The sequence below is a fragment of the Eutrigla gurnardus genome, assembly GCF_963514095.1.
Source record: "Eutrigla gurnardus genome assembly, chromosome: 12".
Classification (NCBI taxonomy): domain Eukaryota; kingdom Metazoa; phylum Chordata; class Actinopteri; order Perciformes; family Triglidae; genus Eutrigla; species Eutrigla gurnardus.
The window spans coordinates 26,848,707-26,876,156 of record NC_139926.1 but is presented as its reverse complement, the minus strand read 5'-3'; the positions used below and the strand labels follow the sequence as shown (position 1 = coordinate 26,876,156).

The window sequence follows — 27,450 nt, the reverse complement described above, 5'->3', positions numbered from 1 at the left end:
ACCATCCTGTCTGTCCTCATGTCTACCATCCTGTCTGCCCCCATGTCTACCATCCTGTCTGCCCCCATGTCTACCATCCTGTCTGCCCTCATGTCTACCATCCTGTCTGCCCCCATGTCTACCATCCTGTCTGCCCCCATGTCTACCATCCTGTCTGTCTTCATGTCTACCATCCTGTCTGTCCTCATGTCTACCATCCTGTCTGCCCCCATGTCTACCATCCTGTCTGTCCTCATGTCTACCATCCTGTCTGCCCCCATGTCTACCATCCTGTCTGTCCTCATGTCTACCATCCTGTCTGCCCTCATGTCTACCATCCTGTCTGCCCCCATGTCTACCATCCTGTCTACCATCATGTCTACCATCCTGTCTGTCCTCATGTCTACCATCCTGTCTGTCTTCATGTCTACCATCCTGTCTGCCCCCATGTCTACCATCCTGTCTGCCCTCATGTATACCATCCTGTCTGCCCCCATGTCTACCATCCTGTCTGCCCCCATGTCTACCATCCTGTCTGTCCTCATGTCTACCATCCTTTCTGCCCCCATGTCTACCATCCTGTCTGTCCTCATGTCTACCATCCTGTCTGCCCCCATGTCTACCATCCTGTCTGCCCTCATGTCTACCATCCTGTCTATCCTCATGTCTACCATCCTGTCTACCCCCATGTCTACCATCCTGTCTGTCCTCATGTCTACCATCCTGTCTGCCCCCATGTCTACCATCCTGTCTGTCCTCATGTCTACCATCCTGTCTGCCCCCATGTCTACCATCCTGTCTGCCCCCATGTCTACCATCCTGTCTGTCCTCATGTCTACCATCCTGTCTGCCCCCATGTCTACCATCCTGTCTGCCCTCATGTCTACCATCCTGTCTATCCTCATGTCTACCATCCTGTCTACCCTCATGTCTACCATCCTGTCTGTCCTCATGTCTACCATCCTGTCTACCATCATGTCTACCGTCCTGTCTGCCCTCATGTCTACCATCCTGTCTGCCCTCATGTCTACCATCCTGTCTACCATCATGTCTACCATCCTGTCTGCCCTCATGTCTACCATCCTGACTGCCCCCATGTCTACCATCCTGTCTGCCCTCATGTCTACCATCCTGTCTACCATCATGTCTACCATCCTGTCTGCCCTCATGTCTACCATCCTGACTGCCCCCATGTCTACCATCCTGTCTGCCCTCATGTCTACCATCCTGTCTACCATCATGTCTACCATCCTGTCTGCCCTCATGTCTACCATCCTGTCTGCCCTCATGTCTACCATCCTGACTGCCCCCATGTCTACCATCCTGTCTGTCCTCATGTCTACCATCCTGACTGCCCCCATGTCTACCATCCTATCTGCCCTCATGTCTACCATCCTGTCTACCATCATGTCTACCACCCTGTCTGCCCTCATGTCTACCATCCTGTCTGCCCTCATGTCTACCATCATGTCTACCATCCTGTCTACCATCATGTCTACCACCCTGTCTGCCCTCATGTCTACCATCCTGTCTGCCCTCATGTCTACCATCATGTCTACCATCCTATCTGCCCTCATGTCTACCATCCTGTCTGCCCTCATGTCTACCATCCTGTCTGCCCTCATGTCTACCATCCTGTCTGCCCTCATGTCTACCATCCTGTCTGCCCTCATGTCTACCATCCTGTCTGCCCTCATGTCTACCATCCTGTCTGCCCTCATGTCTACCATCCTGTCTGCCCTCATGTCTACCATCCTGTCTGCCCTCATGTCTACCATCCTGTCTGTCCTCATGTCTACCATCCTTTCTGCCCCCATGTCTACCATCCTGTCTGTCCTCATGTCTGCCCTCATGTCTACCCCCTGTCTACCATCATGTCTACCATCCTGTCTGCCCTCATGTCTACCATCCTGTGCTAAAGCCTGGAGTGGATTTGATCCTCACTCAGGGATGGTGTTTTGTCCTTACCCCTGCAGTTGAGGAGAACATGCTGATGGTTGGGGCTGAGGACGGCGTCGTAGAAGCTGCACTTTGGTTTGAAGAGAGAGCAAGTGAGGCATTCTTTATGAAACGGGTCCACGGTGGAGACTCTGCAGGAGGACATAAAAGTTCAAAAAGAAAATGACGAAGAACAACAAAATGACAAAGAACAACAAATTACTTTAACATCGAAGCTGCTGCTTCACTGGAGAGATGAAAACATGAAAACATGAGGTATTAAAAGTTCCTTAAAAGGGAAGTAGTAACTTTAGTGAGTGAAGTCTGGTTGCCATGGTACCTGTAGAGCTGCCGTCGCGTGGAGCCGTCCTCGGTACTCAGGAAGTACCTGAAAGACAATCAGCCTGTTGTTACTCCAGAGTTCGTGCTGTACTCCATCACGTATCGCATCGGACGCCGTCGGTTACTCACACGGAGTTCGTGCTCTCATCGAAGGCCAGGATGTTGGAGACTTCCCAGCTTCCTGAGGTGAGGTGGCGGAGGTTGACCTCTTGACCCTCAGACTGAGGAATAACACAACAGAGCAGACAACACATGACCTCACATGCCCTTCCTGGTCTGAAAGGAGACACTGGTGATGAGCTTGTTATCCGTTTTCACTATTTACTTAAATTCTTCTTTTTGAAATCTACTGAAAAAACCCAGAGACTCTGAATCCTGCTATCAGCTCCAGAATATACAGAGGATTAAAGGATGTGTGTCTGTGGTGGATTTGGATCTTCAGTAGACTCGACTACTGTAATGGGGTCTTCACGGGTCTCACTACTAAATCAAGACCAAGAAAGTGGATCACGTCAGTCCAGGTCCGAGTTCTTTACACCGGCTTCCTGTCGCTTAAAGAATTGATTTTAAAAAAAAGAAATGTTTGATCTTCTGCTATACTATGAGCCATCCAGACTCCTCAGGTGGTCTAGTTCAGGTGTAGTTCAGGTGTAGTTCAGGTGTAGTTCAGGTCTGGTCCGGGTCTGCTTTCTGTCTCCAGAGTCAGAACTAAACCCGGAGCAGCAGAGTTCAGGTTTTATGCTGCAAATATCTTGAACAACCTCTCAGAAAACTGGAGGTCAGCTTCAACTCTCAACAATGAAGTCTTTCTTCTGCCTTTTATTAAATTAATAATTAGTCATTTCTTACACTGTTCTGTGCCTTTTATTCTTTTGTACCTATTCTGTTTTAGCTTGTTATTTTTATTCTCTTGGCTCTCTTTAATTATGTTTTTCATTCATGTCCCTTTTATAATGTGTTTCTTTTGCACTTTTTTGTTTCGTGAAGCACTTTGCCACTGAACTTTGAATAAATTCGCCTTTCAATCTAAAAACTTTTCTTTCACTTATTATCTCCAGTAGCTGAGGGGATCTGAACCGACCTCCAGCTCACCTACCGTACTCCCTCAACGTGTTCAGCTTCACGAAACGTCTACGGAGAATAATGTACAACTTCAAAATGGAATCATGTGAAGAAGAGGGACAAGAAGTTTAATTTCAACACTAAACTCTGCTGACTTAATGTATTGATCATAATGTGAGGGTTGTACTTGGTTGGAGATCATGGTGATGTGGTTGAAGGTCCCCAGACTGCCGTGTTTTAACGGCATGGTGATGAAGAATGTGGTGCAGTCCTCGGAAAACACGGGCTCCTCGTTCTGGGAAACAACAGCAAACATGCACACTAGTTATAACTATTCTGTCCTCTAGACCAGAGGTCTTCAGCGTTTTCAGAGGGACCCACCAAGGCCTAGAGAGACCCGGTGGAGGGACCCCCAATTACATATCACATAATGTTCCTTATTAAACAATAATAATGTGTAGTGCAGCCTGTAGTTCCATGCATAACAGTACTGTGTAATGATGGATGGATACAATGCTAAGCCAGTAAAATAATAATTGTTGACAGATTCAAATTTTAATTCTATTTTATCATAATTTCTCAACATAATATTAAACAAACAGGCACATTTATATTTGCTTATTATAGGTTGTATTCATGTTAAGGTGGATTTTTGGACATATTTACATTTTTGGAAGAAAAAAATGTTGAAGATCTCTGCTCTATTCCAACTGCACTAAGAGACCTTTATTTCAAACAGGCCTTCATTTCTAATTGACACAAACATCTTCTTACATAGAGTCAACGGCATGGAGGCTTAATAATGATGATGAAGATGATGATGATGATGAAGATGATGATGAAGGCCCTCCATAGCGACGCGCTCACCTGGCGGTCGAGCCACTTCTCTGACGTCGCCACGTGTTTCTGAGTCGGAGAGATCAAGTCAGCACACGAGTACAGGTCTACGCGTTCAGCGTTGTGGACTACAGAATTCTGACTTCCTGACCTTGACGCAGACGCTCGTCGTGACGTCACACAGCGAGAGGATCGACGTGTTCTGAGCTCGATTCACCCAACGCACGCTCAGCCGGTCCCGGGTCACCCACGTCACCATGGTGATGTAGTACTCGCTAGAGGAAACAAACAGGAAACGGTGAGCAGGGAGCCAATAATAAAACACATGATTATTATCATCATTATGAGTGAAAATCAGACCTCTTTTCAAAACTGTCTGGAGATCTGAGCTCCGTGGTGAGAGAGCTGCCGTCCAGGGCCACGACGTTGAGTCTGACGCTGGGGTTGGTTTGTCCCATCTGAAGGGAATAAATGAATGAATCAACCCTGATGCACTCCTCTGATAACAACACCATGGTATGGTCCGATGTTTGGAGAACAAACTGTGTTTCTAGATCAAACGCCGGCCCTAAGTCCGAGTCTAAACCTAGAGCTGGTTAGTCTGCATGAAGGGAAATCTTCCCACTCCATCTCTGTGTTTGATGTTTGGTCGGGTTTATGGTATTCATGACCTCATCAGAGTGAATCTCAATAACTTTGGTACCCTGGTTGGTTCGCAATTCAGTATGTTTTAAAAAAAAAACCCTACATAGTTAGGTGAAGGCTTCAGAAAGAGCAGTCACCGGGGTGAAAGTCCTATGTTTGTTTGTGTTAAGCAGCTTCACAGAGCTGCAGACCCTCTGGGCCCATTTAAACGATGTGTATACACAACAGCGGGGCCTCGACTCTGAATCTGTGATTCTAACAGTAATGAGGTATTTCTCTGAATCCACACACATGATGCCCGTGGAGAAATACCCCAGAGGGTAATTCTCTGACTGTGTATTGGCTGACTGAGAGGTTTATCACCCCGATGACCGGAGCAGGAGGACGACCGCCAGGCAGCGAGACGGTGTCGGTGTCCTCGTAGACAAACGGAAGGCAATTAAATCTCTGCTTCCTTCAGTCCCACGGCGTTCAAACGTTCAAAGTTTCACCTAGTACACTTCCCCTGTGTGTGTGTGTGTGCGTGTGTGTGTGTGTGTGTGCGTGTGTGTGTGGGCAAGGCTGACATAAAGTGCAGCGCTTCATTTACAATCACAATTAGACGCCTCCTGATACTAAAATCCCCGTCCTCCCATCTCCGGGTTCGAACCCACAAGTCAGGATACCCCTTTACCCCCCGACCCTCGTTCCACCGCTTTCCCACAACCCCCCTCTCTCTGTCTCTCATCTGAGAGGCGTTTGATATGCTAAACGTCCTCCTTCAGAGGGTGGCGTGTTAACGCGGCCTCCACTAAAGCTTGTCACATTCCCATGACTCCCAGTGACAGGACGCCACCGGGGCACGAAGCAAACAGGAGCCGGCTTCACCGACGTGTTGTTTTATTCATGGCGCCGGTTTGTAGCTGCAGGTTTAAAGTGGACTCTAGAAGTCTTGGTTCCTCGTGGGACCTTATTTGGGAAAAATATGTATTGTATTTTAGTTTTTTATCCTGTTTGTCTGGTGCCATGATTTATCGGATGCTTGTCAAACAATCAAAAGATAACTTTGCAAGATAACACAGGATAGTTGCTGAAGTACCAGAAGAAGATTTTCCACCAACAGTGAGGCAAGTGTGGAGCTAGCTAACTAGCTAGCTAGGTAGCTAACGAGACGACCATCTTGGTGACGTATCAAGCTAAGCAAGCTAGCTAGCAAGACGAGCTAACAGCTGTGTTGGTGTTTTTCTACTGATACGGTGTTTACTGGAATAATCTGCATTCTGTACCAACAATGAGCCCAAATCAAAGCAGTAACATTATACTACATATATATATGTATAAACAGTGGTACCTTTGGGTACGGGTACTCGGTCCCTCGGGGGTAGAGGGAGCCGGTGAGGCGGGGCAGCAGCATGTTGGGAACCAGGGAGTCGTTGATGGTGAGGTAGGCCAGTCTGGAGCTGTCAGGTGACCACCAGTGCGCCACCTGGCTGTGCAATACCTCCTCTGGGGAAAAAAACACAAACAGAGGAGCAATCAGGTCGTGTGAGCTGGGAGATATCTGGGGTTTCACATGGGACACAAACTCTGGTCTCCTGGGTGAAAGTCCCGTGTTTTGACCCAATTTGTTTAGCTTGCATTTGGGATCTTTTGCGGTTGATGTTCTTGCATCTCATTGGACTTCTGTTGCGTGAACTAATGGGTCTGAGTCCTCGCCCGTCTCACCCTCGTACAGCCAGTCTGTGATGCCGTTGAAGACGATCCCTTCCTGTCCAGAAGACGTGAGCCTCCATGAGCTGCTCTGAACATCCGTCTGGTAGTAAATGTTGTTTTCAAATATGTAGATCTGTGGGACAAAGACAGAATATCTGTTTGACAAAACAACAATTAATCTGAGTGAACGCAGCATGTAGAAAACACCTTTTTGTGTGAAACAACGCTCTGCAGAGGGACCGGCCACCTTTTATGTTTTTAATGTTTCAACAGAGAATATGAACAAAGTGAGAACCTGGAGAGTGACCTCACAGGGAGAACCTGCTCGTTTGATAAGAACACTTCTCCTGTGATGACGAAGACGCCGGTGAATAATGGAACGCCATCATTAGCGGTGTGGCTCGCTGCTGCAGGGCTGCTCTGAGATCAGGTGGACTCAGATAAATACACTATCACAGAGTTAATTACTTTCCTTGTCGCACCGGAGAAAATAATGGCGTGATTATTCTGTGTGTAATCGGCTGCACGGCGGCGGCGGCGGCATCGCTCACAGGCAGAGCCCCGCTGGCCACCGAGGCGCCGTCCAGCTGCAGCAGCAGCTTCTCTCTGGAGTCATTGTTTGGTTTAAATGGCGTTCATGTTTCCTCTCCACTCAAAGACAACGTGTTGATGAGCGTTTCCCTCGGAGCCGGTATTATTACACGTTAGTATTATACCAGACATTGTTTCCAGCGTTCACCCTCTTCAATCACCTTCTATTCTCCTCAATGATTTGATTAAATGTCTCGTCTCTAAAACAGCAGAAACTAATGAAAAATCAACATCAGAACCCACACTGACATATTTGAATTGCTTGTTTGGACAAAAAGCTCCAAAACCCATATAAGGACCTGAAGACATAAAAAAGAGGAGAAAGCAGCAAATTGAAGATGGAACTTCCTAATGGTTGAGTTTGACTTTAATCATTAGTGAACAATCGACAGCGCTGCTCGTTAATTTCCTGTCCTTCCTGTCTAATTCTTGAAGAAAGGAATGGTTAGTTATGTAACTCCAGGTTCTATGAGTGTAGGAACATCTCTGATCCCATTCAGGTCCACAACAAGACCAAATCCACCAGATCACGACGGGGAACACCATGTGTGGATCAAAAACACGATCCTCTCTACACGACGCTGCTGATGCTGCAGACTGGGTCGGAAAATGATGAGTCATCGTGGTCCCAGTGCAGCCCAGTAAACAGAAGATCCGATGATAGCGCCCCCTTAGGCGTGAGCCTGAAAGCCGTCTGGCACATTTAACACCAGAGAGTCGGGATGATGCTTCTCACGGAGGCGGGAGGAGAAGACGTCTGAGATCGGAGGCTTCACAGCCAGCGAGAAGGAAGCACGAGGAGAACGACAGGGGTCACAGGTCAAGGGCCCGTCACAGTCAACGCCACACCAAAGAGTTAACAGGATGGGGGTCCAGAGTCCACCTGGTTCTCTTCTGGTGTGAGGAAAAAGATTTCTCCTGGACCATTTGTGCATTTTCACAGTATTGTTCATATTATTCATGCATGCTTACTGATGTCCAGAGATGAAGTTTCATAAAGTTTCATGGCTTCGGTTTAGGAGGAGATGCATGTTGGGGTTTCTCACTCTAAGTACGTTGGCTTGTATTCACATTATTAGTCACGTTATTCACATTAACTAAGATGAAAGTGGAGGATGGGTCCTTGTTAATTGGACTGAGCTGCTGTTTATTTGACTCACCAGCTGCTGACCTTGAACGCCCCACGAGGCATACTGGAGGACTGAGTCCGAGACCTCCGGAGGGTTCAGCTCCCGCACCTCTCTGAGGCAGAGACCACACACAAAGATGCAAAGACAGAAACAACAGTCAGCGTTGGGTCAAAGCTCAAATAATGTGTTCAGGAGACTGAAACCTATTTGGGTTTCATTTTTCTCGACTGTTATTGATCTGGTGAGAACTCTATGAACACTTAAGAATAAAGACATGCTTTCATCAGGGAAGGTCTGTGGTGAGGAGTTTTAAAGAGGATCTATTATGTTTATCTTCTTGTTGTTCATGTAAAACGTCTCCAGAGAGTCGAAGCCTGAAGTCCAGGTCCAAAGGGACTTCCTGTCCCCCACAGAGACTCTGCTCCTCCTAATATCTGCCTACTTCTAAAGGAAGAGGGGTTCAAGAACAACACTGTTATCTGGCTGGCCAATCAGAGCAGACTGGGCTTTTTGGGAGGGAGGGGCAGAAGAGCTGCTACACCCTCTTTGTCTGCTCACCGTGTGTAGAGGTTGTAGATCAGGTACGAAGCCAGGAACGAGTGCTGGTAGACCTTCAACACAATAAACAAAACACATTTTCCATATTAGTGCTTACAGATGTTTGCTCTTTGCCCACTGAGGAGGACTCAGACCTCAACAGCCAACGACACTGAATATTTGTCTTTTTGCCACCTGTATATTTAAACACCACAAAGCTGACACTTAATCAGTGATTTACTTACATCTCAGGTACTGATGCTGTTTAAAAGAAACACTGATAATCTGTGAAACAATACAACCATATTGAATATTAATATATGATGATAGACATGTAGTCAGGCTGGTGCTCTGACATTTGGAACAAGCTGAATGAATACAGACAATAGAGCAGAATTCTGATTTTAAACAGGAGACGATAAACACGCTCCTTACTTCATATTCTCTCATGAGTTCATATTAAAAAGCCATTCACAGCCATTTTTTGGAATACATTTCAAGCTATAATTGTTGTAATGTAGGTGATACCATTCCTCCGGGTGTGAAAAGTGAAGCCAGGACTGAAGTGCCTTAAACTCTTATCCTCTCTGCTGGCCACCAGGGGGCGACTCCTCTCTGGATGTATAGAAGTCTATGAGAAAATGGTCCTACTTCTCTCTGCTGGCCACCAGGGGGCGACTCCTCTCTGGTTGTATAGAAGTCTATGAGAAAATGGTCCTACTTCTCTCTGCTGACCACCAGGGGGCGACTCCTCTCTGGTTGTATAGAAGTCTATGAGAAAATGGTCCTACTTCTCTCTGCTGGCCACCAGGGGGCGACTCCTCTCTGGTTGTATAGAAGTCTATGAGAAAATGGTCCTACTTCTCTCTGCTGGCCACCAGGGGGCGACTCCTCTCTGGTTGTATAGAAGTCTATGAGAAAATGGTCCTACTTCTCTCTGCTGGCCACCAGGGGGCGACTCCTCTCTGGTTGTATAGAAGTCTATGAGAAAATGGTCCTACTTCTCTCTTGATGTATTATCTCAGTAAACATTGTAAACATGAGTTTATGGTCTCAATCTCTAGTTTCAAGTCTTCTTCAATCCAGCATGATGTTCATTTAGTACATTATGGTCCATTTAGAGTCCACCAGACCAGAAAGCAGGGGATGCTTTAGGGGCGGGGCTTACCTGCTGATTGACAGGTCTCTACCACGCTACCAATGCTAGTTAGCTACTAAGATGACTTTTGAAATGAGGCCTCATTGGGGGAATTAATGCACTGATTCAATGAGTTGTATCTACATATTAGAATGAAGTGCCGAAAATAACCATTAATCCAAATGTCATCATATTAATGTTGATTTCAGACTTTGATGATCCCCCTCTGTATGTTAATGTGTTCATCTGCATTAATGTGAGGCTCAATAAAGAGGATTATCACAGAATGTACCCCTGTGTGTTATTATTAGTATTACCATAAGTGACTGCTTTAATGTGTGTATATGATATGTACTGTGTGTAAACGGATGTGTCTGTAGTGAGACGGGAGCCGGAGGGCCATAATAACATTCACATGAAGCGATGATTCATTTCAGCACATCAGCACAAATGCATTGTGGGAATGTGCAGAATACATAATGCATGAACAGTAAACACTGAGAAGCTGTGAATTCCTCCACCTTCTCCAAGTCAAATTCAAGCACTTTCCAAGCGTTTCCAGGTGCATCTCCAAGCATTCAAGGTGCATTTCCATGCTTTTCCAGCCCCTTCCAGCTGTGGTAAACTCCATCTTTGTACCAATCCAATGGTCAGTATTCAGTCTACTTATTATGTCACTTGTTCATCACATTAAATGAGATGTTATTGTCCTCTAAACAACCAACATGATGTTTGGAGACAGCTTTTTACAGAAGGACCACAAATGAAAGGAAAACTAATTCCACTAACAGATCCACAGAAATATAATCACCAACTATTTTCATCATCTGTTCATCATCAAAAGTCATTTTTCATAAAGAAATGTCAGAAAATGCTGTTTTCAGTCCCTCAGATATGGAGATCTTCTTTTCTCTGTTCTATCATAGATGTCATCACATACAACACACATTTCAAGACCTTTATTCTACATCCAAGCACTTTTCAAACCTTGAAAACATCACACTAACATTCAAGTGTTTTCAAGGATTTCCAGCACCGTACCAACCGGTGTCTTTAGTTTTAGCTGCTGTATTTTGTGTTATTTTTTCATCTTTGAGGTATTTGGCTGTTAAAAGAGGAGTATTATGATCTGTAGATCCATGCCTCGGGGTCCCGGCCCCTTATCTCTGCTGCTGGGATCTCATTCCTCAGCAGCGGTGAGATTACCGGGGAGGACACGGAGTTACTGGTCAGGGCGATTATTCCTGATGCTGCAGAAAGAAATCTAAATAACGACTTCCAGGAAGATAGGAGAGAATTCCCCAGCAGACGACCTTCCATTCGACCTTCAGCTAAGATTGTGTCCACGTTGGTTTTAGAAAAGTCTGGACACATGAAATGTGATCCTGGAAATCAGGTCCAGACCACATTTGGAGGTGGAATGACAGGTCCGGTGTGAAAATGTGTCACTGACGCCGTTGCCATAGCAACAAGAGCAGACAGGTCGGCCACGTCTGGACACAAATCTGATCTCTTGTTAAACAGACGGGGAACATTTACTATATACGTTTAGTACTTTACACAGTACATTTAGGTGATAATATCAGTGAAGTACTTTGCAGTGAAGCGTTGTGTACCATCATTAGCATACTTTTACTTAAAGGGACAGCACGGTAGGATTTAATGACATCTAGATCTGTTCACTCCTCCCCTTCCAAGACTCAAGGAAACCATGGCAACGCTCAGAGGCCATCCACGGCATGATGTCACGACTCTGGAAGTCATGTGACCGCTGCTGGGACCACGGTTTTGCACTCCAGGTAATGTAAAATACAAAAGGATCCACTGTTTGGTTTGTCCCTTCTGGGTTACCATAGCAACATGGTGGAATCTTAGTTACAGGTTATTTAATCATCAAACCTTTATTTATACTCGTAAGACATTGAGGTTTCCCTCATTTTCAATGACGACGAGTTTATAATACAAATAATAAGCATTAACAATACTAATAGAAACAGTAGATATAAAGATACAAATATTAAAGTAAATCACTAATGAAGTTGTTAATGGTCATGTCTGCTTCTTAAGATTTGTTCTAGTATTGTGGGTTTGTTGTGTTTTTGTGTTTCATTTCCTGTTTTATTTTGTTATTTCCTGTTCCCTGTTGTCAGCTCCCATTTCAGGTGTCTTGACTTCCTGATTGATGACTCACCTGTCCTGATGAGTCTCACCTGGGACTCGTTGTCTGCTGGATTTAGTCTTCCCCTCATTTATCTGTATTGTTTAGTATTTTCTAACACTCCACATTTGTCTTTTTGTAGTGTGATATAAATATTATATTCTAACGGAGCCTCTGAAACGCTGCACACCGGCCCTTTAAGAAAACCGTCCAAACATTGTGACGTTCTCAGAAATAAAAGAACATGAACGTGTGAACGTTCACACTTCAACATAATATATTAGTCGGCATAAGGCAAAAAGATTATGTCCCCATTAGCAGATTACAAATGTATAATGTATCTCGTGTGTAAATAAGTGCTTCATAAGTATCCGGCATATTTCAAATAAATCCAGTTTTTCCAGCCAAGAAGTGTCCGATGTGTGATGTATGAAGCTGTTAAGTTCCTTCTATCCAAACACCGTAAAATATCCGACCTCCCGTTACCACGGAGACGGTTGTTTACATGAAACACATGACGGATGGATACATGGATGTAGGGGGACGTTAACATGTAAAATGGCTCTCCCGTCAGGTGGGCGTGGCTACTCAGGTGGGCGTGGCTACTCCGGCTCCTGCTCAGCACCTGACGAGACACACCTGAGCATCATGACATCATCACCTCTATTAAAGCTCTTCACCTGGTTGTTCTGTCCATGCGTGGTCGCACTCTCTGACTCTCTGCTGGTCTCTAACAGTCTCTGCTGGTCTCTGACAGTCTCTGGGTCTCTGCTGGTCTCTGATGGGTTTAGAATCTGTTCTAGTTGAACCTGTGTTTTATTAGACTTCTCTCTGAGCAACGATCTCATTAGAGAACGTAGAGCTGGAATCACAGAGATGTTCCTACAGCTTCTCCTCAGTCAAATTCAAGCACTTTTCAAACCTGGAAAACACCACACTAAAATGCAAGAGTTTTCAAGGATTCCCAGCACCCGTACCAACCCTGCACACATACGGACATATCAAGAAGTTCTTATTTATTGAGACCATGAGAACGTTGTTTCTTCCCCGGTTGTCTCCTCGTGTTTCCTTTAGGTTTACATTTGTTTAGATTTCAGGTATTCGAGAGGCTTTTGTCCAAAGTGACGCACAATAAGAACATTTGTCGAAAGACACAAGACATCGTGTTTTTTTAACAAATCTAAAAAATGGGATCTGTCAAACAGGACATGTTGTTGTTGTTGCCGTTCAAAGCTGTTTTCTTTGCCTCGCCTAAATTTGGCAGCTCCTCAAACTAAAGGATGATCACTCTGTTGGCCAAACTCTGAGTGAAATCAGACGAAAGCTGCACATTTTCGACGCAGCTCATAAAAGTGGAGACTGTGAGTCGTTGGAGGCCGTCGGGTGTTTCACAATAAATGCACGACGACAGACGACAGAAACACCTGGAATCCAACTTCATGGCAGTTTTCCACAAAGTGTTGTGTGTGACTAGAATATGAAGTCATAACCGTTAATGTATTATATTAAGTTACTTTTGTTTCTAAAATGCAGCAGTCTGATCTCACAATCACAAATCATTATAATAATAATAATAATACTAATGATTTATCTGAATTCCACTCTCATCCATCCCATTCCACCCGTTTCATCCACATTGTGTCTGATAATCCTCTCCTCCCAGATTCAGCTTCCAGACCGACAGACTGGGGTCAACGTTGTGTTCACGCGTCAGCAATTACATTAAACTGCATGAAACGCTTTAAACAGGAATCAAACCCATAAATCAGAAATCCGCACAGAAGGAAATGAAAATGGCTTTTTGGCTCCAAACCAAATCCTTCAACGGTTGTAGTCTTAGCAGACGGACTAATGATGTTTCATTTTACTCTCATTCATGTGACCTCTATGCAATAACAACACACACAGACCTTCACATACAATAATAACAGCTACATTTGCACAGGGAGGAAGAGTCTAAATCAGGTGTTTGCTTGGCACCGACTACTTCCACAACCAGAACCAGTAGAACCAGTACCAAGTATCCAAACGGCTCTTTTTGAAATAGTCACCATATGATTGTATTCAAGCTCAGCGTGAAAACAATATGAATGGAAAGTGAATTGGGATCCTTTCTCATGTTGGAGAACTAAACGCATCCTGAACCCGGAATAACCAACATGGTGTCGATCTAAACTCCGTTGGGATCTTCACTTCAACATCTTTATAAACCGTCTTCAAATCAAAGAAATGATTTCACTCCAAAAACACGGACGTTTCGTGATGAATTAAGATGTTTAATTTCAACGTCATAACTACAACACTGTTTGAGTCCATGAAGTCTGAAAACACAGGACTTTCATGCGGGAGACTGCTGTTCATGTCCCATCTGAACCACGACTCAACCCAAACCTTGATGGTTTCCACTAAACCTCCTAACCTGCCGAATCTGTGCAGCTTCTAGAGCAGAAACACACCGATCACACAAACCTGGATCAGCACTCCGAGCCCCGCGCACTCCCAGCATGCCTTGCTGCTGTCAAACGGCACAAAAGCAAACAATGACCATTTAATGTGGTGTTGACAGTGTGTGTGTGTGTGTGTGTGTGTGTGTGTGTGTGATGCGTCGTCATTGTGAGATTCTGCTGCAGTCGTGGAAAAGTTAGTTTTTTATTATCTGTCTCAGGCAGATGGAGGTCGTATGAACACTATGAATAATACGCAGCAGGCTTTTTTATTTTTATGGGAGCAAATACCAATTTCAAGATGTTGAATGTAAGGATAGAAACCTGCTATCTGATTCTAGAAACCAGGGTTACAGCAGCCAAACCGCTGCAGTGTTTTCCTGAACTCTCCTCCACGAGGAGCTGCTGATCAGAATAAAACAGAATGATCGTTACGTTTCACTGAGAGAAAATAAAGAGTTTGACACTCGACACCCGTTAATAATTCAGATTAGTGTCTGTTTTTAATGTTTGGACCTCTAATCGTCCTTATCAATCACAACATTCTGCTCTTCAGCTTCAGGCAGCTTCTCTTGGAATGAATGAAGGCTCAGCTGGTCTACAGCTGTTTACCAGGAGGAGGACTTCCTTACGTGGACGGACATGAAGACATGTCCAGCGTCACACAGAGACATCAGATGTTACATTCACTGTCATGTCTCAGAGACGACACTCTCTGGAAATACACTCTGGATTTCTTTTAAATCCCACAAAAAGACCAAGCAAACAATGACTTGATCCAACTAATAATAAAGAGAGGATAAAATCAACAAAAAAAATAAATCCAGACAGGAAACGATGATACTAACATTTAAAATATACCATGACAATTCAATAAATCAACGTACCTTTTTCTTTCACGATGTTAGGTTGGTTAGATTTATGAAAACGTGTTACATATGTGGCTCCGCCCTCTGCTGGACTCTATGGGACCCCCAATCGCCCACGGACAATTTGACTAAGCTTAGCCAGCCAATCAGGACGTGCCTATCTGAATAAGAACCCCACAGATTCAGGTCTGCTCTCTGTTTCCCCGACTCTCTGGTAGACCTGAGGACCCGGACCTCGTGTCTCCGAGTGTTTCTAGTTCCTTCTCACGCTGGAACACCGTTAGCTTCAACTCTCTGACTCTGAAGACATGTTTATATGGAGCTGTAGATCTCTGGTCTGGACCCAAACCAGACTACAGGAGACCAGAATATGAGGTCGTCACCTGCTTGACGTCGTATCCCAGGAGGACGAAGTTCAGATCCGGAGAAACCGCAAACTTCGAGGCCTTAAAGGTTGCCTGTGGGAAGAACGAGACATGGAAATGAGAAGTTTAACCAGTTTTCCTCTTCAGCAATACTTCACCACAAATTAGTAGTCGTAATGCAACACAGAGCCCTAAAAAGTGACAGGGAACCGAGAGGCGGCCTTAGCGGAGCTGAGGAAAGAGCAAGTAGCAACAATGAGACATGATGCTAAAAAAGTAAGAAGCAACACATATAAGTGACATAACATTCATGATATATTCTTTGAAATCTATCTTTTGAATGTTCAGTGAAGTGAATGAAGTGGAAACTTCAACTTACAAACGTGGTGTTCTTCAGCAGGACTTGGGTCTGGATTTGGGTCTGGTTCCCAAGTGTGTGGACCATCAGGACGTCTCCGTCCCAGCTCCGATAGACCAGATGCTCATCTGAGACGGAAACATGTCATTTTCTTTATCTTAATGTTTCTAAAGGCTTGCAGAAACACGTTTTCTAAAATGTGATTTTCTATTATGTGATTGTGTTTTTTTGCTCTGCGAGTATTTTGAAATGAATCCTCTTTGTCTCAATTTCTAAACATAATCCACTTTACTGTGAATCTGAGATTGCTAGATGAGAGGTCACGGTGAGGTCGTCTCTACACGTGATGATGAATGGACTCGCCTGCGGTCACCTCCTGTTTAACACGTGTTGCCCTGGCAACCGCAGCCACATGGATTTGAGGCGGTCAAAGTTTTTTTTTTTTTTTGCATTATTTAATTTGAAAAAGCCAAAGTCTGGGCAGAAGTCAGGTAATAAATGTTTTTGAGTAAATGACTCTAGCGCCACCAGCAGGTTCACATGTGTGGGGGTTTTGGTCTCAGCAGCTAGCAGACGGATCACTTTGACATTTAGGACCAACATTCACGTCTCCGTCAGGATGAAGTGGAACCGTTTGACGATCCCTTAAAGGGTAACGTCGCTATTTTTCAACCCGGGGCCCATTTTCAGATGTTTCTTTAAGGTGGACTGATGACGACGATCACTCGGGGAATGAGTCCAGTATTTAGAGAACGCTGCAGCCAGGCTGGAAGCTCCTCTATCATTTACCTCCACTCAAAGGTCCACGGCAGACCTGACTGTTGTTCTCAGTTTCTGACAACGCTAGGAAAGGAGTTGAGGGAGGTGTTGTGATGGTCTCCGAAGGGAGCTGAGATCCTGATCAGGTCCAGGTGGACTTCAGGATGTTGGTGGTCCAGTTTGCAGCATTCCTGGGACCACACATCAAAAAGAAGACCACGATCTCCAGGATCCACCGGACCCTGAACAGTGACTCCATATGCCACAATCTGTCCTTCGTCTATGCATCTTTATAGTCTTCAGACTGTCCTTCATCTATGCATCTTTATAGTCTTCAGACTGTCCTTCATCTACGCATCTTTATAGTCTTCAGACTGTCCTTCTTCTAGGCATCTTTATAGTCTTCAGACTGTCCTTCTTCTAGGCATCTTTATAGTCTTCAGACTGTCCTTCATCTACGCATCTTTATAGTCTTCAGACTGTCCTTCGTCTATGCATCTTTATAGTCTTCAGACTGTTTGTCCTTCGTCTACGCATCTTTATAGTCTTCAGACTGTCCTTCATCTATGCATCTTTATAGTCTTCAGACTGTCCTTCATCTACGCATCTTTATAGTCTTCAGACTGTCCTTCTTCTAGGCATCTTTATAGTCTTCAGACTGTCCTTCTTCTAGGCATCTTTATAGTCTTCAGACTGTCCTTCTTCTACGCATCTTTATAGTCTTCAGACTGTCCTTCATCTATGCATCTTTATAGTCTTCAGACTGTCCTTCGTCTACGCATCTTTATAGTCTTTAGACTGTCCTTCATCTATGCATCTTTATAGTCTTCAGACTGTCCTTCATCTACGCATCTTTATAGTCTTCAGACTGTCCTTCGTCTACGCATCTTTATAGTCTTCAGACTGTCCTTCATCTATGCATCTCTATAGTCTTCAGACTGTTTGTCCTTTGTCTACATATGTTTATAGTCTTCAGACTGTTTGTCTTTCGTCTACGCATCTTTATAGTCTTCAGACTGTCCTTCGTCTATGCATCTTTATAGTCTTCAGACTGTCCTTCATCTATGCATCTCTATAGTCTTCAGACTGTTTGTTCTTTGTCTACATATCTTTATAGTCTTCAGACTGTTTGTCTTTCGTCTATGCATCTTTATAGTCTTCAGACTGTCCTTCATCTATGCATCTTTATAGTCTTCAGACTGTTTGTCCTTCATCTACGTATCTTTATAGTCTTCAGACTGTCGCTCTACGGTGGCTCTGAGCGGTCAAACAACTCCCGAAGCGTTTTTTTGACGGATACAAAAAACGTAGAAAATTGAACCAGTCGAACATTTGAGAGTCGATACAATGAGAGGTCGTACATGAAAGTGTTGTCTGAAAGGTGTCTCGTTTAGGTGATTATAAGAGTGTGGACCAGGTTTTTACATCCGACCCATTTATGTGAGTAAAGGGACAAAGAATTCCTCCATTGATCAAACTCATAGCTTTAGTTAAAAAGGAAAAACACCACAGAAGAAGAAGACTGGGAGGATAAATGGCAGACAAGAGAGAAGCAACAAGAAGACACATCCACAACCCCAGACCAGCACCCACTAATGTGTTTAGCAGATCCAAATCATCTCAAGGTCCCGTTTTAATGTAAATGTCAATGAACGAAGCTCCGAGGCATCAATCTCCCACCAAACAGTTGGAACACTTCAGCGGGACAACGGGAGAATAAATGTGATTGACGGGTCGGAGGAATCTTCCTTCTGTGCTTTATTGTTAATGAGTAATTGGAAAGCGGAGCTCCTGTTCTCCAGAGGTGAAACATCTGTGAACCTCCGAGGACGAAGGTGACTCCAGACGGCGTTTAGTAATAAGGAGAATGGAAGGAACTATACGTGACTTTTGTTGTTTTATGTTTTATTTGGTTATGAATGGAAATTGAAATAGATTTCACGACGGGACACAGACAGAGGTCTCCTGGGTGAAAGTCCCGTTTTCACATTACATATAGTCCTTTGATTGATTTAAATATAAACTGATTAGTGGAGCTTCGAGCTGAATAATGATAAGAACGTAGATGAAGGAACTTTTCAAAGTGAAAAACAGGAATCTGTGGACAAACAGCAGCTGCTGGCCTGCTTTCCACAAACTGACCTCTGTGAGGTTTTAGAGGCCAAGAATCCCTCAGCGGCCGGCCGAGTAACTGCTGAGTCATCACGCTGAACAGCAGCCCTGTCAACATCCTGCAGATGCAATAAGATTGTTTGTTTTGTTTTTTTTGCTTTGGGGGGCAACGTTGCACATTTGTCTTGTTGCACCTTCTTGTGATCCGAACCGACCCGCTGAGCCGAGGCTCAAAGGGGGCCGCCACGGTCCTGAAGAGGGGCCGCCAAAAACCACCAGACCGTCACCGGCTGTTTTTATCACAAGACAAATGACTGGTCTTGTAATTAACAGAGGGATAAGAAAAGCTTTGTCGTTCATAGTTCATCCTTTATGAAAAGGTTGTTGTTGTAAACAGTGATCCATCTGAACACGTGGAATCTTCCAAATGGATAAAAACAAATCAATATACATTTGGCAGCAGAGTAAGGCTGATTTATCTCGGAGCCAGAAACCGTTGTGGAACATGAATGCCTTTTTTTGCATCGGAGATCAGAAACAATAAACGGTTGGACCTTCATACGAGTAAACGACGACTTCTTCTAAACTTTCTGAGTTTCTCATCACTTTGTTCAAGGTTCCTTATGATTGTCTTCACGTTTGTCTTGTTCTTTATGAGAACCCTGAATGCTGACATGTCGTTTTGTGTGCTTATTGTTTTTATTCAGTGCTTTTGTTGTTTTAAAAACAGTGAAAGTTGTGACTGAATGTGAACCACATGACAACTTTCTTACCACTGATCCACTTTGCATCCGGATCGTGGATTTGGAAGTTTCTTTGAAAGAGGTCATCCAAGGTCAACTGTGAACCAAAGGGTTTACCAGAATCATCTACAGGACGAAAACAAGGTCAACAGTTATAAAGTGGCATTTACTGGAATGAAATGTTTTTCATTTGAAATCTTTGAGAATAATCTGAGAATAAATCAAAGTCCCAGATATTTAATACTTTTTTTCTACATGCAAACAAACACAGAAGGGAAATGTAATGTATAAATTAAAACAGGATTATTTCATGGATCTGTAGGATCTGTAGATCTGTAGGATCTCTGTAGGATCTGTAGGAGCTGTAGATCTGTAGGATCTTTAGGATCTCTGTAGGATCTGTAGGATCTCTGTAGATCTGTAGGATCTCTGCAGATCTGTAGGATCTCTGTAGGATCTGTAGGATCTCTGTAGATCTGTAGGATCTCTGTAGGATCTGTAGATCTGTAGATCTGGATGCAGCCTCACCTTTAGACAGCAGGACGATGGAGAGGCCGATGAGAGAGAGAACCGCCACGATGACCAGCAGAGAGATGCCGATGCCCTTCCAGTTCCTGTCCGGTCCGATCGGTCCGAGGTCCTGCACAGGGGGGACACGGTCCCGTCAATAATCATGAATTATGGAAATGACTGCAAAACACAAAAGGAAGGACATTCCCCCAGAGATGCACCTGCTGGACTAAGTGTCCTTGGACCAGACCAGACCCAGTCCACCATAGTGCTTTGGTTGACTGAGTCTTTGGATGGATCTGAGGGGACACAAGGTCACGGCGTCCCATCAATAATGTACAGAAGACGGGGAAAAAAAGACCTTCTGACGCTCTGAACAAATGTAACACACTTATGGGGGGATGCAAACACAACTATGAAGTATCCTAAAATAAAGTCTTATATATTTAAATATTTATATATATATACACACACATTTAGCTTCTTAATGCTTTTCAGTTTGTGAGAAAAAACAAACAAATATATGAACCCGTTTCTCTTCTTCGACCGTTTTCTTAAGGCCCCCACACACCGCCCAGACGTCCAACTGCCTTATCCGACCATTCTCCGCCCACTCTGTTGCCTCTCGTCTGACCCGTTCGGCAGAAAAGTTGCGTTGTACACACCGCTTCGACGTGCTTCCGACCACACAGCAGCGTGTACGTTCTGCGCTTGCGCAAGATGCAATAAGCCTCCTTAACAGCGGGTGGCGCTAGTCTCGTGCCAGTACTCCAAAACAGGAAAACAGGAAATGACGGAACGGAGTGCAGATAAAAACAATGCACACACAGTCTTGGTTCAGTATTCGTTCGACTCGAGAAGACCTTTGTGGACTAAATACTTGGCATTTCTGGAAAGATGACTCTGGCTAGGGTGACACTCGCGTTGTGTGCTCTCGGGCTCATTATTTTACGAATACGTCGTTTCAGTAGAAAACGAGTAATACGGAGTTTACCATCGTCACTTCCGCCCCGCCCACACACCGCCATTGGATACTCTGATTCGCTAGCACACCGCCAATCAGAGTATCCAATGGCTCAGACGTCCAACAGCCCACCTCCTCAGACTTCGCATGCTCAGTCTGATCAGACAACGTCCGCACGGCTCCGAAAGCTTCCGACGCAGCTGTACACACCAAACATATGTGTTCCCGACCTCGTCCGAGCCTCTCCAAACGCTTCAGACGTCCAACGGTTGGGCCGGTGTGTTCCTGCCTTTATCAAACTTCAGTGAGGTATTTCTGACCTCCATGCTAATGCTAATGCTAATGCATTGTGACCGGGGTGAACGCCCTCATGAGGAAAAGTCCTGTCTTCTGGACTCGTCTTCTGGACTCGTCTCAGACTTGTCTTCTGGACTCGTCTTCTGGACTCGTCTTCTGGATCGTCTCAGACTTGTCTTCTGGACTCGTCTTCTGGACTCGTCTTCTGGATCGTCTCAGACTTGTCTTCTGGACTCGTCTTCTGGACTGGTCTCAGACTCGTCTTCCGGATCGTCTCAGACTCGTATCTTCCCGACATCAATTCTGCATCCGTATTTAATGTGCGTTGACGGAGCGCTGCTATAAATAGATCCATCTCGCTCACAGAGCCCCGAGCTGCTGCAGATATGTGCCTCTGTGTTTATGGATGTATTTGCTTTCTAAGTCTTTTAATTGGTAGGATGATGCAAAGAGAAACATCCTGGAGACCCCCCCCTCCCAGCCGTACGATCCCGCTGCGTCTCCACGTTCACATCCTGGATGCTTCAGAGGAGAAAGCCATCTCTACATCCGGCATCGTTGTGTTTGTTTTCTCCGTCTCGTTTAGCCTCATTAACCAACCAGCCCTCATTACACGTCGGGACAATATTTGATTCCTTCATCAGCCCCGAGTCTCCGTAGACCCTCAGAGAAACCGGCCGGGTTTGTTTCCTCCTGCGGGAGTTCAGTGAGTCTCGTCGGCCTCCTGCTGTGAAAATGGAGTCGTTGAAACGATGTAAAGTATCCGTTTAAAATTAAAATCTCCATCTGCAATACAAGACTATTTATCTGCAGCTTCCAATCAGAGACGAGAAACTCACTTCAGTTCAGTTAACTCAGATCAGTTCATCCACTTTAATCTGCACTAAAGGTTAAAAGAGCAGCGTTTTCAACACAAAATGTCATTTATTTGAACTTTTATTTGACCAATCGTTAGTGAAGCTAAAGACAAACGCCACAGTAGTGCTAGCACTGAATTCTTATTCACTATTATGTATAATTATTATACATGTCCTGACCACGTTGGGGCAGATGAACAAGCTGTGAACAAAACTGACATCATCAACAACCAGGAAACAACCAGTTAGCCTTCCGCCTTAAAGGGCTCAAAAGAAAAATTCTCAAGAGACTAAAATAAACCTCATCTTTATATCTGCAGTTCTTGCTGATGATCTCGGCTGCAAAAGCCTGAAGTAGTTGTTCCTGATGTAAGAGTGACATCATAGGAAGAACTACAGAGTCCAGCTTCATCAGCGAGGTGGCTCCGGTTTCCAACACCTCCTCATTTCCTTCACGTTAACGTTTCCAACAGCGATTACGAGAGCATGGGATGTATATTACAGTTCTGGCTGACGTGGACATTCCTGGGCCTCTCCAGGCTGCAGCAGACAGAATGCTACTTTAAGACACTTCCGCCTTGGCTTCACTTTCGGGAACCAAAGGTTTTCTTTCCCCCTGCGGAGGATAATGAAAGGCTAAAAGTCCCGAGTTCCTTCAGGTTATTCTTCCCTGGAAACTGGAGCCGAGTTTGGCAAGAATTCCTCCGCCGTGAACCAGGATCCTAATGAGCAGCAACGAGCCTCAAACGCCTGTGATTCCTTCTTACCGGCTGTGGACCGGTGGAATGATCCGCTGGTCGGCCGCCAGGTTTCACAAACCTAACCGTGTGGGGATTTGTTAATACTGAATTCTTCTTTTTCATTTCATGCATCGTTTTCAATAAAAGTCTGCCGGCGAGCTGCATTCCTGCTGCACTTTGTGTTCCCGGAGACTTCTTCCCCTCGGATCTCAGTGCTCTAAGTGTCTCAGCCCTGTTATTGGGATCCATCAGTGTGACACGCCGTCACCGTGGCGACCAGGAAGACCCGTCTCTGCTCTTCATTCACCACATTGTAACACCATGTCACTGTTACTGAGTCGGTGATGAACAGAGCAGCCAGAGGAAGTCAGCTGCATGTTTTATAGAGTTTTAATGAAGTGCAATAATATTTAATTCCTCTTAACTTCTCATCCTGAACCAGAGGTCTTCAACGTTTTTGGGCCAATGACCCCCAAGGCCTACAGAGACCCGGTGCAGGGACCCCCAAGGCCTATAGAAACGTTTGGGATCAAATCATTTCAGGGACCCCCTTCAGTAACTCTGCGGACCCACTAGGGGTCCGGACCCCAGGTTGAAGATCTGTCCTATAATGTTGTAAATCACAGTGAGTCTGACGTATTCAGATCTGGTCCCAGCTCAGCCCCTAAGTGGTCTTGAATGCTCTCCTTTGGAGCGCTCCGTTAAACCTTCTCCTGTGTGGACGACGGCGAGCTGAAGAAACGGCGAGCTGAAGATACGGCGAGCACGCCGCGTCCCTGCCTCAATATTTTACAGAGCACTTTGGCAGATGGGAACAACATTTACATGATGAATTGGCAGAGTGAAATATTCTAATAAATATCCCAAAGGGCTGAATGTGAGTGATCATTTATCACCTCGCGTTGAGTGTGGAGCCGGGAACACTTGACATTTCTGTCATAAAAGCGGGGAGGAAAGCCGTGCTTCAGCGGTTATTCAGGACGCCGACTATTAAGAGGAAGTGGGAGAGGTGGTTGCTTTGAAAAGGTTTCCTGTGAACGCTGTAATCTGTGCAAACAAACGTTGGGAGAAGCAACAACAGCTTCATTACTGATCTGAGACAGAAACGGGGTCATCGTCTGCATAAAGGAGGGCGGAGGTAAAGGTCAACATCTCAACCTGCTGTTTAAACACATTCTTAATCACACCTGGTCAGGTGACGCAGGTGACACACAGCAGTGGCCCATAAACACAGGCTGCTAATTGCTAATTGCTAACTCATCATGAATTTACTCAGACCTTCATGAGTCTTAAAGTTGAGAAAATACAATATCCTTCCTTGAAAACAAAATATGAGGCATCCAATAATATCACAATCCATCAACCAATCTTCAACTTGTAGCAGCACAGAGCTGGAAGAAAAAAACCTTGTGTTTTGAAGTTTTTTGAAGTGCCTATCATTAGGTAAGTTATGGAATAAAAGTATGTTTAAAGGTGGTATTACTTGAAATCGTCGTAACATACCGATAGCAATGAAGAAATGAAACGCTCCGACATAAAACCATGTTTAAAAAGTAATCTGTGGCCGTGGCAGGACTGTAAAAACCCCGTCCAATCAGAAAAGTTGGGCCCTCATTGACGTTCTGGGGGCGGGGCTTTGAACAGAGGTCTGAACGAAGGGGGCGGGGCTTCTTCAGTTTGTCTGCCCTTCACTAAGTCGTCGTAGAATCATGGGTGTCTCATGGGACATGAACGGCGGTCTCCAGGGTGAAAGTTCTCTTGATACATCAGCTTAATCCCTTAAGCTTAATTATGGCTGCAGGAGTGACATTTACGCCATCAGAATTGGCGGCCTGTTAGCGAGGAGAGAATGTGTTTTCCACTGTGAGAACACTGTTAATGTTCTGGTTGTATCTAGCTGATGTATCAGGCTGCAACAGGGAGCGAACGTCTGTCTGTTAGCACGTTAGCCCGTTAGCACGTGTTTCTGGTGAGAGTCCTGCAGGGATGTCGGGTACTTTACCCCCGAGGACTTCCTGTTTCTCCTCTTTTCTACAGTCCAGACAGATCTATTGTTCTCCTTGCTGCACTTCTCTCGTTTAACAGCTCTACTTGTTACTATTTCAAGGTTTTTCATGCAAATGGTGAGAATTCAGCGACACAACAGCTCCAGTTCCCCGTCAGAAGGTGCCGTCTGACTCCACCTTTGCCATGCAGTAATCTGTTCATACTAATTAGAGTTGTCAAGGGCTTGTGTCCAACGCTGCTCACTGTGGGTGCACCGTGAACAACCCACACCATCAAGGAAGGAAAACTCTGTCCGTCAGATTTAATGGATGAATCTGACGGGTTACAGCAAAGTGAGTTTTCATGCACAGACGGATTCTCCAGACTCATTTGCGGAGTCAAACGCAGCCAAATTGAGGTCAGAGAAAAGGTAGCGATGCTATTGGCCGATTCATCTCCTCTTCAACAAGCTTTTTAATTAAAAGAAAAGCAAAGTCAGTTAATGGCCGTCTTCCCGTCCTGCAAGACTCGCTGAAACAGGAAAGGACCGTAATTTCAGTGAAAAGCCATCGATTGATTTATCTGCAGTTTTACAATTAGAACAATTTGCTTCATAGAAATAAGGTCAGCCAGACATTTTATCAGCAATGAGGGGTTTTTGACGGGCGGTTGGAGTAATATACTGCTTGATTCTGTGAGCCTTGGTGCAGTTTGGTAGATGGGAGTGGAAGTATGATTGTTTTTCCTTTAAAGATTTGGGTTGTTTCATTCATAAAGCCTAAAATATTAAATCTGTGTTTTTTAAAGAAATGTATTCCTGATACATTTGCACCAACTTCTAACTTCATTCTGGGATTAGTCTGAAATATTCATTTAAAATTGCAGGAATGCTTATTATATCATGTGACAGCATACAATAAAAATGGGGATAATTCGCTCTGGAGTGCCTCCAGTGGCCAAAAGTTCCCCAGGGCACCTTAATGGAAACTCTTATTTTAACGACAGATGAGGTGAAAAACGTTTGCAGTCTTAAATCCTGGTGATTGTGAGTAAACATGAAAGGATAATCATCTTATTACAAGCGGAGTCTTTTAGCAGCCTTGGTCATGGTTTCTAGGATTCCTGTTTGTCCACGCGGCCTCATTCTCATTCATTTACTTTCAGTCAGACTTCAGGTTGAACACAAAGCAGCAGATTTACTTGATGTGGAGGTCAAACTGGAAGTGAACACCAGAAGTGTCACTATGAATCCGCTCACCGTTGCCATGTCTATTTAACATCCTAACCGCCCTACCATCACTTTCTTTTAATATGTGCAGTGCAGTTTGTATAATGGTGAGCTCATAATTTGCTGTTTTTATGTGAGTAATTGACATTTCTGTGTACATCACCACATATTTTTTTAAATATAATTAAAATGACATTAAAGGAAAATGGCAAAAAAAAACCTCATTATTTGCCTCTAGAGGGTTATTTAGAGGAAATGAGCAGCAACACTGACGATGATACAATAGTCTTAATAGTCATCAGGAGGTTTAGTTTCTGTGACAGCTCTACTGATCCTCTCAACCAAACATGAACATAATGACGAGCCTTCCACCTCCAGCAGAGCGGCGTGGAGATACAGGCGGGAAAGGATGCATCGCCGACCCACGTCTCATTACCGTGGCAACCCTGTCAACAGTGGGATCATAATTAATCGTCATGGAGCCGTCTGGCTGACGGGCTAAACGGCCGGGGTGGCGGAGAGGGCGGGTAACGGCGTCAACGCGGGATCCGACAGAGTTTAATAGCAGGTTGTGGAAAACACGGCTACTGTTAACACGGAGAGGATGTAAAGAGCAGAGCAACAACAAGGGGGGGTCGATGGTTCGAGTCCCGAGGGCGTTATGTTAAGTATGAAGGTGTTAACCGCCGCCGTGACACACCGCTGCAGTAATATCACGGCAGAGCTGTTTAGTTCAAGGTACAGCGAGTTTAAAATGGGCCTCCAGCCACTGTTGAGGTCAGTCTGCCCCCCCCCCCCCCCAAAAGAGGAGGAAAAAAGCGTTGGCATGGCAACCCTCTGATTTGATTTAAATATCAAATAACACACCAGCCTCAGTCTCCCCGGAAAAAGAAGAAGATTTGTCTCTCTCACCCAACAGCCAGAGGGCGATCAATTCACCAGATCGATGCTAACTCCCTTTGAGCTCGTCACTTTATTGCATCGCAAAACAGCCGCGAGGAAAACACGGACTTATTCCCCCCGTGATGACGCGCGTGAGTTTAACGTGATTCCTGCTCAGCTCGTATCCACGACGCCGTGCAACTGAAGAAAAAACACCCAAAAAAAGGAGCCGAGAGAGGGGGGCAATATTCAGAAAAGAAGTTGCAATTTATAAATATATAGCCAAT

General features: G+C 44.8%; 1 protein-coding gene across 2 annotated transcripts in view; it reads right to left on the bottom strand.

Moving 5' to 3' along the window:
- The window catches only part of LOC311022094 (inactive dipeptidyl peptidase 10-like), a 73,531-nt gene that overhangs the window by 8,099 nt on the left and 37,982 nt on the right, over positions 1-27,450 (bottom strand). For both annotated transcript variants that reach the window (XR_014598086.1, XM_084023124.1), the window contains exons 2-16: positions 20,228-20,339; positions 19,730-19,825; positions 16,107-16,213; positions 15,746-15,820; positions 8,775-8,827; positions 8,247-8,328; positions 6,508-6,628; positions 6,134-6,288; positions 4,519-4,616; positions 4,310-4,433; positions 4,189-4,227; positions 3,509-3,616; positions 2,389-2,480; positions 2,258-2,305; positions 1,948-2,069 (exon numbers count right to left, since the gene is read on the bottom strand). Coding sequence is in view for 1 of the 2 variants with exons in the window: in XM_084023124.1 (XP_083879250.1) it covers positions 1,948-2,069; positions 2,258-2,305; positions 2,389-2,480; positions 3,509-3,616; positions 4,189-4,227; positions 4,310-4,433; positions 4,519-4,616; positions 6,134-6,288; positions 6,508-6,628; positions 8,247-8,328; positions 8,775-8,827; positions 15,746-15,820; positions 16,107-16,213; positions 19,730-19,825; positions 20,228-20,339 (1,432 nt within the window). In the remaining variant the exon portion in view is untranslated. The remainder of the gene's footprint in view (positions 1-1,947; positions 2,070-2,257; positions 2,306-2,388; positions 2,481-3,508; positions 3,617-4,188; positions 4,228-4,309; positions 4,434-4,518; positions 4,617-6,133; positions 6,289-6,507; positions 6,629-8,246; positions 8,329-8,774; positions 8,828-15,745; positions 15,821-16,106; positions 16,214-19,729; positions 19,826-20,227; positions 20,340-27,450) is intronic.